The sequence below is a fragment of the Artemia sp. Qi Xiang Cuo genome, chromosome 4 (assembly GCF_049724085.1).
Source record: "Artemia sp. Qi Xiang Cuo chromosome 4, ASM4972408v1, whole genome shotgun sequence".
Classification (NCBI taxonomy): Eukaryota; Metazoa; Arthropoda; class Branchiopoda; order Anostraca; family Artemiidae; genus Artemia; species Artemia sp. Qi Xiang Cuo.
Window position 1 is genome coordinate 90,226,369 of NC_142797.1, and position 14,069 is coordinate 90,240,437.

The 14,069-nt window shown below is 35.8% G+C and overlaps 1 protein-coding gene across 2 annotated transcripts in view; it reads right to left on the reverse strand.

Annotated features, from left to right (window-relative positions):
• The window catches only part of LOC148953615 (uncharacterized), a 307,085-nt gene that overhangs the window by 91,479 nt on the left and 201,537 nt on the right, over positions 1-14,069 (reverse strand). Inside the window, exon 1 of one of the 2 annotated variants that reach the window (XM_089087754.1) lies at positions 10,904-11,055. The exons of the other annotated variant lie outside the window; for it this stretch is intronic. Within the exon in view, the coding sequence (XP_088943880.1) occupies positions 10,904-11,024 (121 nt within the window). The 5' untranslated portion in view covers positions 11,025-11,055. Of the gene's footprint in view, positions 1-10,903; positions 11,056-14,069 lie in introns of those variants that run through there. 2 annotated transcript variants of the gene reach the window in all.

Here is a 14,069-nt window from a genome sequence, read left to right on the forward strand (position 1 = left end):
ACTAACCCCCCTCTCCCGCCCACCATTTCCCCTAACACTTCCAATCAAAATTTTTAGATAGCCATTTTATTCAACGTAGTTGAAAGATTTGGAAATTGGGTCTTTAAGGATGACAACTCCTCCCCCCACAACCCTCAGGGTAATGGTTATAAGTTATGCCCTGGGGGCATGTAAGGTTTTTATAGAAAGCGATGTTGTAAAACATCTAAAAGGGCTCATTCAATTGGAAATTGAAGGGACTAGTACCCTTTTAATAGTCGAAAGCGATTGGAGGGCAACTAACCCCTCTCTCACGCCAACCATTTTCCCAAACACATCCAATCGAAAATTTGAGACACCCATTTTGTTGAACGTAGTCGAAAGTTCTGGAAATTAGGTCTTTTATGATGATAACCCCCCTCAGAGCCCTCAGTGCAAGGGTTTTAAGTTATACCCTGGGGCATATAAAGTTTATACGGAAAATTTTTGTAGAAATTTCAAAAAGGGATCATTTGTTTGGAAATTGAAATCGTCCTTTTTAACAATCGAAAGTGAGTGAAGAGTAATTGACCCCCTCTCCCAAGCCCACCATTTCCCCAAAAATATTCAATCAAAGTTTATAGATAGCCATTTTGTTCAAAGTAGTTGAAAGTTCTGGAAATCATGTATGTAAGGATGACAAACCCCCCAGAGCCCCCAGGGCATAGTTTGTAAGTTATACCCTGGGGGCATATAAGTTTTTTATAGTTAACGTCGTTGTAAAACTTTAAAAGGGGCTCATTTAATTGGGGATTGAGAGGGCTAGTGCCATTTTTAATAGTTGAAAGTGATTAGAGCGTAACTAGCCACCCTCTCACGCGCACCATTCCCCTAAACACATCCAATGAAAATTTTCAGATACCCATTGTGTGCAACGTAGTAGAAAGTTCTGGAAATTAGGTCTTTGATGGTGACAACCCCCCCCCAGCCCTCAGGGCAAGGGTTTTAAGTTATGCCCTGGGGGCATTTAACGTTTTTTATTGAAAGTATTGTCGTAGAAACTTCAAAAGGGCTCATTTGATTGGAAATTGAAAGGGCTAGTGCCTTTTTTAATAGTTGAAAGTGATGGGGAACGGGAACAGGATTACGTGTCTCTTTCTAGGCCAATCAGGGGATGTTTCTAAATGTATTGATCCGCTAACGGGAAGTGACGCAACTGATATAAGGAAGGATTTTCGCTTTAGTTGTTATTAGTGTGAAAATAGAATTCAAGGAGTGAGAACAGTTTGACTTTACTCATTAGGATATATTAGTAATAATGAGTGGAATGTTTAAACTATTAGAAGTTGAAAGTACAGTTGATGGCAATGATACAAGAGCACCAAACATTGCCGTGGAAATCACGAGAGGATCATGGCTTTGTCTGGAATGGCATGAAGTATATGCAAGATATGTGATATACTTGAGCAAATTTAAAATGGAGGATCAATTATGTTTCGCTGCAAAAGTTGATATAGCACATATGAATAGACTTCAAAGTGCTTTAAGTGCAATAGTGAAGCATATCGAAGATAATAAGCTGTATCGCCAATTGTACATGTGTAATATTATTGTTGTAATTATACAATAAAATTGTTTCGAAATCGAAAATGTCCCTTTCTGTTTGTTAGAATGTTAGACTAACGATTCATGGTCAGTCTAGAGTCAGCAGTGAGAGTGATAGGATTGAAAAATGAATAAATTTGAGAAAGCAAGAATTAGATTGAATCTTGTGATTATCGAAAAACATTTGATTCTGAATGACAATTTTCTTGAGTTATCCCTTCAACGGAAGATATTCTCACAGGGAAACTCTTGACAATATAATGAAAACTGATTCTCCCCAATTGGACTATTGTATGAAACTTTGTCGATGTGACTCAAATGCTTATACTCAATTTATTGATATATTAATTGGAACAAAGCAGAATAATATTGTGAATATACTCTTGAAAACATTGCCATAGATTCAATGTAGATGGCTCCCCCTTCAAAAGAGGTAGCTTGACAGAGTTACTCCTCTCCCATTGTCCCCTCTGAATTTATCGAACGAGGATCAGTTTAATTTTAGCTGTGAGAGAGTTGACATCGGAAACCAAAATAAAAAAAATGTTCTATACGAGAACGTGATTTTAGTTTATTACTACGAGATTGGTATCGTCGTGGATTTAAATTATGTTGGGAGGAAGAATCAGGGCTACTATTCAACTGTTGGGGTAACAAGACAATTTGGTTTGTACGTCATCGTTGTGACGACACTGCCTATTATGACTATAAACCTAGTGATTTTTATTTGGCAGTTACCAAATTTTATTCACCATTTGAAAACACTGTATGTGATATTGCTTCAAATAAAATCCCGCCCTAAAAAATGTCCGAACATTTTCCAATAACATATTCAAAGTTAGATTTTAAACCCGTTCTTTGAAGACTGTGGGAACCAAAAGAAACAATGAACTGACGAATTCCATTGACTTAATGTGATTTTTTTCCAAAATACCTAAAGAAAATATAAAACAAATGTGAGGTTTTTTCATCCAAACATTATCAGAAAAAAATAAAGCTCAAAATCACTCAAATTTTGTCGGTTGGTCTTAATTTTTTGGCGAAGTAGGAAAAACAACATTGACTATGATTTACAGTACTCTGCCTTAACAAACACAGATTTTCCGCATAATCATATAGACGGCACAAAACCATGACTGAAAAAAATCTTTTGAGGACTTGAACCTTTGATATCCTAATTAAAAGTCCAAGCTCTACCGACTGAACAAAGAACTCTATTAATTTAAATTAATCCATGGAATATTACAGAACCATACTTGCGTAGCTTACAGTCCTTTCCCAAGGGACTATGGAGTGTCAGGTCATCACTAAAATTATTTTAATTGGACCTTTTAACTACGCTGAAAAAATTGCTATATCTTTATGTTGTTCTAGTAACTCGTTAGCTTTGGTTAAAAAAAGAGAAAAAAGGACACAACAGTGTAACTATACAAAATTGATTTTCTTTGTTTCAAGGTGAGGGACTCTAATTACCGTATACGAAATTGTTGACCATACTGTTTCCAATGGTACAACTTCGATTTTGATCTGATGCCATTTTCGAGGGGTTTCAGGTTCTTTTTCAAAATCATCTAAAATCTGTTTTCTCATAAGCTTTTAGCCTACTTTTGAGATTAACCGAAGTTATAGTTACCATTCCTGAATCAGTGTCAATAACAGTTTTTTCTAATTAGGCAGTTTTTTTTCAAAATGCGCGTTTCAACTTTTGGTTACTATGGGCTATGGTTTGCTCTTTACTAGGTTGCAGGTGCAGCTTCATCCATGATAGAAAGCACAAAACCATGATTGGACAAAAAACAATACTGATTTGCCATACACGTGATACCAATATGCCCCTCAACAATACGCGCGGTACCGATACATACGATACCGATCTGCCCAATACCACGTAAAGCCTTTTCCTAAAAACTATTGACGTTGATATCATCATCAAAATCATATCTATCGGACTTTTCAACTATGTTGAACAAAATGGAGATCTCAAAATTTTTATAGGACGACTTTGGGGGGAGGGACCTAACTGCCCTCCAATTCTTTTGGTTACTTAAAAAGGGAAATAGAAACTTTAATTTCCTTTCAAATGAGCCCTTAAACATCTATATAATGTTCTCATCATTCGCTGGCCCTGGTAGAAAAAAAATGAGTCATCAGTGCTACCCATGTAAAAAACGTAGTTTTCAACTTTTGACTACTATGGGCTGAGGTTCACTCTTTACTAGGTTGCAGCTACTGTTGTGACCATGATCTAATCATTGATAGTGATTTCTGTTTGTTAAGATGTCTACTTCTTTCGGCAATTAACAAGTACCAAACGAATGTACATATAAGTGCAAAAATAATACTTTGCCCATTTAGTAAGTATGTTAAAGTAAGGATTAGCCATAACTGCTAAAGCAGATAAGCTTACGCTATTATTAATTAATAAGTTATCTTTAGGTAGCTTTCCTTGTTGGGATTTCACCCCTGTTTCTTTTCTTTTCAGATAAATGACCCATGTTCTTTTCTGTAATTATATTTGCCTATAAGATAATTTTTAATCCTAAGTTGAATTCTGGTTGCTTAGCTAGATTCTATCGCAATAAGTAAGCTTTGAACTAAATTTTATTTTGGATTTCCTGGTCTGAGCCATTGAAAGATAAAGTTCAGAAAAAGGTAGAATGGATTTTGAATGGGGATTGAGAGGATTGGCTAGGGCCAAGTGGAAGTCAACCCCTATGATAAGCTGTTGTAAAGAATGAATTTTTGCGTTAGTCTACTTTGAGACCCCGTTTAGGGAAGTATATTCTTTTTGTTATATGTGTCACCTTTTGAAGATTACAAGTAAGATATTTTCTACAACGGTGTAGACTAATTTTTCCAGGAACCCAGACAGGGTAGGAATAGAGTTACGAGATAACATCATTATTATATTGACAGGGGGGTTCGTTACCTCCAAGGAGATAGTTAGAGATTTTTAGTGGTCAACCGGGCTGGGTACACCCTTGAACTTAGAATTTTGCCATTTTACCGCTCGATCAATCTTAGAGTAAAAGAATTATGCGTTTTCGAAGAGACAAGTTGAGTTAGCCTACATAGTAGCCTATTGTGGTTACATAAAAAAAATTATCGTGAAGAGAGAAAACTTTTTTTTTATATGGGCTGTGAGTAGTAAGGAAATAATTGAAGCGACGAGCACAAGAATATGTGTGCAGTTTCATGGATACATGGCTTACCAGATGGGTTTCTGAGGCATCTATTACTACAGAGGGTACAAGACTTGTCAGACAGGTCTTTTAAGTTCAAAAGCCAAAAATAGAGATTTTCATATTGCATATTCAAAGGTGGTCTCTTTGTAAAAATACTAGTTTTGGCCCGGAGGTCATCTAATCATGTTTTTTGTATAAATTAAGATGAAAAACTCTTTCGCCAAAACACTTTTTCTGGACCATTGCCTTCAAGCAAGATTGGTGTGCTTAGGAATGCGATGCTGGTAATTAAAGAATGAAGAAAAATGGTAGAGTCATAATTGTTTCAACTTGAAAGTTATATCATTTGTGTAAAAGCTAACACAATTTGCGAAAAAAGGTATAGCAATTGTATAACTCTGATCTGAATGATCTTAATTGGTGATTGAATAAAAGAGATTAAACAGAGATCGATAACATTTTTAATTGGATTGTATGAAGGTGGTAAAAACGGGTTAAACTGCTTACCAGTTAACGTAAGCCCGAAAGGGCTGCTAACTCATAGGCAATTTATTATAAATTTAGAATGACATCGTTGGCATCAATCTACGGAAATGACTAACGATGAAAAGACAACCTTGTGAGTTGACCTAGTTTTACTTCTTGGATGTGTTCTGTATAATACACAAGTACCATTTGAACAGTGTTGTCAATATAAAATAGGTTCTAACATTGTAGTATACTAAAAAGTTGATACTAATAGTGATGTAGATGTCATGAAAAGAATTTTAATAAAGAAATTCAGAACAATTCTTAGAAATCCTTAGAAATCAACTAGTGAGATGATTATAGGTTTTGAAGCATCATGGATCGTAAACATCAATGACCCTAAATATCAAGGACCTCAACCTCCAAAGGCCTCCTATCCCCAACCTCCAAGGAGCCCCCTCCCTCCAAATTTTTAAGCCCCTCCCCCCATTTTATTAATACTTTTTTTTAAGTTTTTTTTTCCTTTTTTTTGAACATTTTATTTTTTTCAACTTTTTTTGTACATATCTTCGAATGAGATAAAACGTAATTAAAACATAAGAAATTCACATTTAATATTTTCCAAATTCAAAATGAGAATGATATAGATATTTTAGTCTTGACTTTTACTATTAGAAAAATAGTGCTTGTAGTAGCACTTTTTTTTGGACTGAATTTTTTTTTGGATTTCAAAATTATTCAAATTTTTTTTAAGTATCTTAAAATGACATGAAAAATGCTTGCGGCTCTACCAATCATACTTTATGCTTGCTCATAGACACGATGTGGCTTTCCCACTGGTACTCTATGGCGGGTTATCGACACTACCTAGTTTATTGCATGTATTAAATCAGTATTTATCACGCAGTGGAAGGATGAACACATAATTCATATCTTTATGAATTTTTTTTGGACTTCGATATTATTCAACTAACAACAAAAGTACGAAGAACAATAGGGAAATCCTTTTGCAAGACAGTGGAGATAATTTGAATGAATATTTCGGCCCTATGTCCAAGGGCCGTCCTCAGCAAGACAAAAATATATGAAAGAAAAAAGACTCACAACAACATGCAACCAATAAAACCAAAAATTAAAAATTTTTCAAAGCAGTCCTAGCATCCTTTCTTCAGCGAAGTTCAACCAGGACTGATTAAAAGTATGGTAAAACAAGGCGATTCAATGAGTTGAAAGAAAAATAATTTAAAAACACGTTCTTATTGCTAATCCAGCTTTTTTGGCAGCTAGCCTCAAAGGTCTTTTTGTGACCGGCTCTGTGTTAATATCTTTCGGTTTTTAAAAATAATTTGTAAGATCATTTTTAATTAAATTTGTGTATAGAGCATTTATTGTATATTCCCCCAAGTCCCTATTTAAGGAAATATTATTATTAATCTTAATTCTGATTTCAATTGATTCTCGGACTACCTGCTTTATGCCTAGGTAATTGTTAATAAGGGTAGATTCATCAAAAAGTATATTGTGGCTAGGATTTTCAAAAATATGGCTGCCTAATGCAGAATCAGATGAAACAACGGAAATACTAGAATTTAGAGCTTTGACTATATCATCTTTATGCTGTTGTATGCGCTTTTCTAGATTCTGGTGTGTTCTACCTACATAATATTTGCCACAATCACATGGTATTTGATAGACCCCTCTTTGGCGAGTAACTGGGGTTTTATCTTTACCAGAATTTAGAAAATTTATGATTCTAAAATTATTTGTGAATACTACATACAGATTATTTTTTGTGCAAACTTTTTTAAGATTTGTAGTGATTTTTGGGGTGTAGGGGAGGTAAATTATGTTTAAGGGCGTGTCAGAAATATCACATGGTAAACTATCATTAATTTTACGGGAATGTCTCTTCAGTCTACAATTAATTACACTATTAATAAATAAAATAGGATAGCCATTTCCAAAAAGTATGTCCTTGATAAAGTTTAATTCTGCTGTTATGTGGGAATCAGAACAAATGTTTAGGGCATGATTGATGAGGGATATTACGACTGCTCTTTTAATTTATGGGGGGTGGTTTGACTCAAAATGTAAATATCAATTGTTTTGTGTTGGTTTTCTATAAATAGTAAAATTGGTTTTAACAAAGCTATGAATAACTAACACATCTAGGAATGGGATTTTATTTGCGATTTCAAATTCTAAAGTAAACTGTAAATTTCTATCGTATTTATTCAGGTGATCTAAAAAATTCTTAAGCTCATTTTCCCCATAGTTCCAGAGTGAAATTACATCATCCATGTAACGTCCCCAAAAGATATGTTTTAAAAAATACGAATCTAATGCCCAATTTTCAATATGTTCCACATAAATATTCGCCAGTAACCCGGAGAGGGGTGCGCCCATCACTAAACCATTAATTTGCTGGTAAAAAGAATTATGGAATTGGACATACATTGAATACTTGTTACAGAGTTTAAGTATGATCATTGAAACTTCACCCTCTAGTCCTACCGCTGAAGATTACATTAAGTGATAATTTTTTTGACTTTATTTTCTAATAACTGTTCAGATACAGTGACATCTATATTTTGATACATCGAAACAATGTCAAAGCTACTTATAATTGTATTTTCTGAGATATTTACATTTTTGAGTTTTTCAACCAAATCTACCGAATTACATATATATGATTTGTGAGAGTAAACCAAAGGTTTAAAGGCTGTAAATAACCATTTCCCAATATTGGATGTGGGGGCTTTCGTACAAGCTACTATGGGCCTTAAAGGAATGCCTTGCTTATGTAATTTTGGTAGACCATAAAACTTTTGGCAAAAGCTACCGCGGTAGCTTTTGCCCAAAAGTTTGCAAAAGTTTGCAACTTTTGCAAAAGTTGATAATATCCTTTTTCAATCCTTTCCACCAAAAGCACTGCATGACTTTATCTCGTTTTCTTTGGGATCCCATGTGTCCCCCCGTTGGTCTTGAGTGAGCCAATTTTATTACTGCATTTTTCAGTTAAAGCGGTACCAAAAGTTGTAATTTTCTAGGGTTTTCCCCAGTCTCCATTATTTTGTAAAGCAAATTTCCATTACTGGAAAACTGTTTAGATTGCGGATTTTTTTTCATTCGTGTTTTTATGCAGTCTCTATCATTTGTTTGCAATTCCACGAATTTTTCGGAGGTTGCCCCGAGTATTCCAGCTAGTTCATCTTTGGTTTCCTCTGGTTCTCTTTCTACGGTCAATAATTTCTCTTGTTTATGGTTATATTCCTTTTTGTCTGCCCTTTTTTGGCTTTTAGGTTTTCTCAGTTTTGCATTTTTTATGAACATCTCGTCGTTAAACTGAAATGGGTTTTGTATATGTTGATCACCATTTTCATTAGCGGGCGGCACAGCCTCCTTTTTCTTTTTCCTTGGTCTCGTGTCACCGCATTTACTTTTTTAACCATGCAGGTTGCTTTTAGTGTAAGAAAGTTCCCGATATTGCCGAAGTCTCCCCCTAGTAAAACTTTTACTGCAAGAGTAGGTACAACACCTACCATTAATTCCTTTTTAACTGTATATCCCTCTTTATTGGTGATTTCTATTATGACCTGGGCCGTCGGACACTTATGTTTTGCTCCATAGTAGCAGTGGCGTAATTTTTTTCATAATTCTGGGGGGGGGGCGAAATTGGAACCAAATTTCCAAAATCATATGAAATTGACAGTAATGACAGTAAAAACTAAAAAACAGCCATTTGGTACCATAAAGGGACTATTTAGCACTGTAAAAGTATTATAAAGGTACTTTATAGCACAATAAAAGGTAAATATGTGCTACAAAAACTGTTGTGTTTCTTTGGTGCTTAAATTATATAGGTTTATCTTAGTTTTGATAAGATTTTGGAAGGAAAAAAGGTCAACTGGGGGAGGGGGAACTGAGGTTTAGGGATGGGGGGGGGGTTCAAACTGAAGTCTGAGAGGAGCCATTGCCCCCTTTGCACCATAGGAAATTACGCCCCTGCTGTGCAGGATAAAGATATTGAAGCGAAAATAAAATTTCTGATCCAATTAGACCGCCCCGAAGTTTCTGTGACCGAGAGAGGATGGTGGGAATGAGGAAGGGACAATTCCCCCTTCTATTTGGAATAAATTCTACTCACTTGGGGATTTAATCTTACTCTTTACTTTCATATTAACAGCCTAGACCAGAAATATTCCCATAAATTAACTTGAATTGAATATTAATTTCACATTTTGATGTGCTCTTAACGCTTTTATTGTACTCCTCCTCTCCCTGAAAAAAACTCCTCCTCCCTCCTCGTTACGTTCCTGGAAATTATATATCAATTTCTACTTCCACCCTCTCCTTGTTTTTGACTAATTAGAACTAATTCTGTATATATCTGAAATCTCTACGAGAGCTGGAATGCTTTGGCTTAAAATGTACCCTTTGAGGTACCTCTTTCATCCCCTAAGTATAAAACAATTAGTGAGGACAATTGTAGAAGTTTGAATGCCGTTTTAAGTTTATATTCTGTCCATTGCTTACAAATAGCATTTGTTATTAAGAAGTATGTGGATATTCTTCACAGGGGAGTTTTCTGAAGAAAGGGGGGATTGTCTGGGGTATATTCCTCCCTCCTTAGGTACAAAACAGTTAGAGAACCCCATTGTAGAAGTTTGACTGCCGTTTTAAGTTTTATAATAAGTCCATTGCTTACAGATAGCATTTATTATTAAGAACCAAGCGGATATTTTTCACGGGGGAGTTTTTTGTAGGGGATCGGGGATTGTCTGAGGTATTTGCAGTGAGTAGAAAATTTTTGGGAATAATTACCCTGAGTTCTTCGACACAATATTTAGTTATTTGTCTTTCTTCCTCTTAGTATTTGCAATTCTACATATGAAGAGAATGTTGCGGTAGAACTGTCCAGGAGACATTTTCAGCAGGGATCAAGTTGTCTGGTAAGATTTTCCCGAGGGAAGTGTGGTTAATATCCATTTCAATAGCCTAAGTTTTTCTCAGGATTAGTTCCATTAAACAAGGGGTCCTAGAAGATCAGGACAGGTCTCATTGGAAAAAAAAAATTAAAGTTTAAGCATCTTTTTAAGTTATGACTACTAGGACACTATTACCTCCTCACCCCCATCTTGCTATAGGACCAATAATAAAGGCGTAAACTGAAAATATACGTGAAAAATGTGAAGAATTAGTCAACAAGTCCCAAAATCTCGTTTAGTTTTTTATCCCAAGGCTCAGTGAGGCTTTGAAAATACGGCCATTGAAACGTAATCCTTTTGGTATCTTACCCCATTCCGTGCAGAAGAATCTACGAGCCTTTCACAATCAATTCAAACATAGCAAAGTTTTGCCAAAAGAAGTAAAGAGCAAAGTTGAAGCTTAAAACGAAGAAAAATTATTACTTCACAGCATATCAAACATATATTGATAAAACTAGTGCGAATTAACTATTTGAAGATATTTCTCTATGTTTGTAGGAGTACAGAAAACTAGGGCTTTACTGAAAACACAAAAGCCGATAAAATAAACAAGAATATTGATTTGGAGGTCAAAAGTTATTACGTAGCCTCACAAAAACAAACTAATCTAATTTGGTAGTCATAGTGTTATATGAGTTGTGACATCAATAACTTTCAGTATACAATTAAAATTATCTTAAAAATTTAGGCTTGACTTACTTGACTTAGGTTTAGGTCTCCTCCCACAGAGAATACACAGCGTAGAGAATGATGGCTGCCTCCTAAATCCTTTTCGGTTAATTTCAAGTGTTTGCGCTTCGTTTGGTCTGATTTTTACCATCGCTAGGAATTCCGATAAGCTGTTGGACCATCGTTTCTTTGGTCGGCCGCTTTCCTTTTTATCCATTTTATCAGTTTTCCAAGTAACAAACTGAGTTTGGTCCCGGTGAATGAAACTGTTTCACACTTTAAAAGCCTCCGATAAGTGACCATGTCCCCAGAGAGTCTTACCCTCCGTCTTCTCACTATAGCCTCCAGTATTTCATTTGTTAGCCAAGATGTCTTTGGAAATTCTTTCTTGCCAAGCATCTTCGCTTGGCAATGGTGCTACTTTGCTCGTCTGCGATTTAAAATACTTCCAGGCGTCTTTACTGCTGCTAAGTTTCCCAAGAAGCTCAAATTGATTTTATATCTCAATACTAAACTTCAGGCAAGTATTTAGCTCCTGGTGTTTCCCAGTATCTGTAGTGACTGGCATTCTTTCTGATTGTCGTGCTTGAGGGTAGAGATGGACTTTCGCATACAGAAGCCTGTGATCTGCCTTCCGAGTTCCGCTAATGTCTAAGTTCCACAGTTCTTCAGCGATGATCTCCAACGTTTAGACATAATGAAACAGTCGATCATCTTCTTTGTGCAACCATCATTGCTATACTGAACTGGTGGGTGGTTTTGTATTGACAGTAAGTGTTCGCGATAACAAGGTCATAGAATTGGCATAGTCCAAGTAGGTAAAGGCCATTGTCGTTTTGTGAGTCGGGAGATACAAGGCCAACTGTGCCATGTAGAACACCCCTATTATCACGCACTGTTGCGTTGAAGTCACCAATAACTACAGATATATCGTGTGGGGAAACTGTCATGAGACATCTGGTCGGAGCAGAGTAGAACTCTTTGTTAAATGTGTCATAGGAATCGTTGATCGGGGCATAGCATACGATAATAGTCATTTTACCGTATTTGTGTCCAAAGTGGGCCTTCATTTGTCTGTCTGATAAGGCTTCGTGCAAGAGTAATAGTAAAAATGGGTTATTACATACAGGGGATACATAATTTATTCATGTTTTATTGATCCACGAAGGGGAAAGATTTCTAAGAAATTGATTGCATAATTGACTAGGACAAGAGGGGAACTAGATTTCTGAGAAATTGATTTACATAAACGAAGGGGAATTATTGATCCATGAAAGGAAACTCGATTTCTGAGAAACTGATTTACATAATCGGCGGGGAGTTCTATCATGAGGGGTTTTCATTTTTAAATATGGCTTCTCTGATCTTTAGGTCTGAGATATAAATTAATATTCTATTTTTAAATATGGCTTCTCAGGTCTTTAGGTCTGAGAGATAAATTAATATTCTTTCGAAACCATAATAGTGTAAGTAGGAACACCTTAGATATTTTTTTCAGAAATTCATACAAGATCAAGACAGATTGAATATATTTTAAGCGGGAAATGGTTTCCTGGGAGTTTCAAATGTGACAGCGCAGGGATGCCAAAACAAAGGAACACACAGAAATTACTTTTAGGGGATTATTTAGGCGAATAAAAAATTAATCGGCATTTTAGGGATTTTTTGGGCGAAACAGTTTGAGACATTTTAGAAGATGATTTGGATGAAACTCTGTGGTCTTTATAATACACAAGTTCCATTTGAACAGTGTTGTAATCTCCCATACCCCAGCCCCAAGGAACCCCCTCCCCCCGAGCCCCCAAAGGGCCCCTTCCCCCGGGCCCCCAAAGCCCCCCCCCCAGCCCCCAAAGGCCCCCACCCTCCCCCCAGATTCCCAAAGAGCCCCCTCCCCCCGGGCCCCCAACCCATTTCTTTAATACTTTTCTTGCGCACTTGAGACCCAGAAGGGTCCCCCTCACCCTCAACTTTTTGGCTCCCTCCGAATATATCTTTTCAGAACAAGTTCTTTACGTAATGGCCCTCCTAAACTAATTTTACAACTTGAAGTACTCATTTTTATCACCCACAGCCTTACATTATGGCTTTTTGAATACCCCAACACCAAGAAATACTTTTAAAAAGGCTTTATTACATCTTTTCAGAACAAGTTCTTTTCTTAATGTCCCTCCTAAACCAATTTTACAAGTTGAAGTACTCATCCTTTTCACCCACAACTTTACCCTATGGCTTTTTGAATACCCCAACACCAAGCAATACTTTTCAAAGGGCTTTATTATATTTTACAGAACAAGTTTTTTTCTTAATATCCCTCTTAAAACCATTTTTACAAGTTGATGTACTCATCCTTTTCACTCCCAACAATACTTTAGGACTTTTTGAATACCCCACAAAGGAATACTTTTCGAAAAGCTTTTATATTTTTTTCAGAATAAGTTCTTTAGGTAATGTCCCTCCTAAACCAATTTTAAAGCTTGAGGCACTCATCCTTTTCACCCACAACTTTACTTTACAGCTTTTTGAACACCCCAACACCAAGCAATACTTTTCAAAAGGTTTTATTATATTTTTCAGAACAAGATCTTTACGTAATGTCCCTCCTAAACCAATTTTAAAACTTGAAGTACTCATCTTTTTCACCCACAACTTTACTTTACGGCTTTTGCATACCCCAACACCAAGCAATACTTTTCAAAGGCTTTATTATATCTTTTCAGAACAAGTTCTTTACGTAATGTCCCTCCTAAACCTATTTTACAAGTTGAAGTACTCATCTTTTTCACTCACAACTTTACTTTACGGCTTTTTGCATACCCCAAAACCAAGCAATACTTTTCAAAAGACTTTATTATATTATTTCAGAACATGTTCTTTACGTAATGTCCTTCCTAAGCCAATTTTACAACTTGAAGTACTCATCTTTTTCACCCACAATTTTACTTTATAACTTTTTGCATACCCCAACATCAAGCAATACTTTTCAAAAGGCTTTATTATATTATTTCACAACAAGTTTTTTACGTAATGTCCTTCCTAAGCCAATTTTACAACTTGAAGTACTCATCTTTTTCACCCACAACTTTACTTTACGACTTTTTACATACCCCAACATCAAGCAATACTTTTCAAAAGGCTTTATTATATTATTTCAGTTCAAGTTCTTTAAGTAATGTCCTTCCTAAATCAATTTTACAAG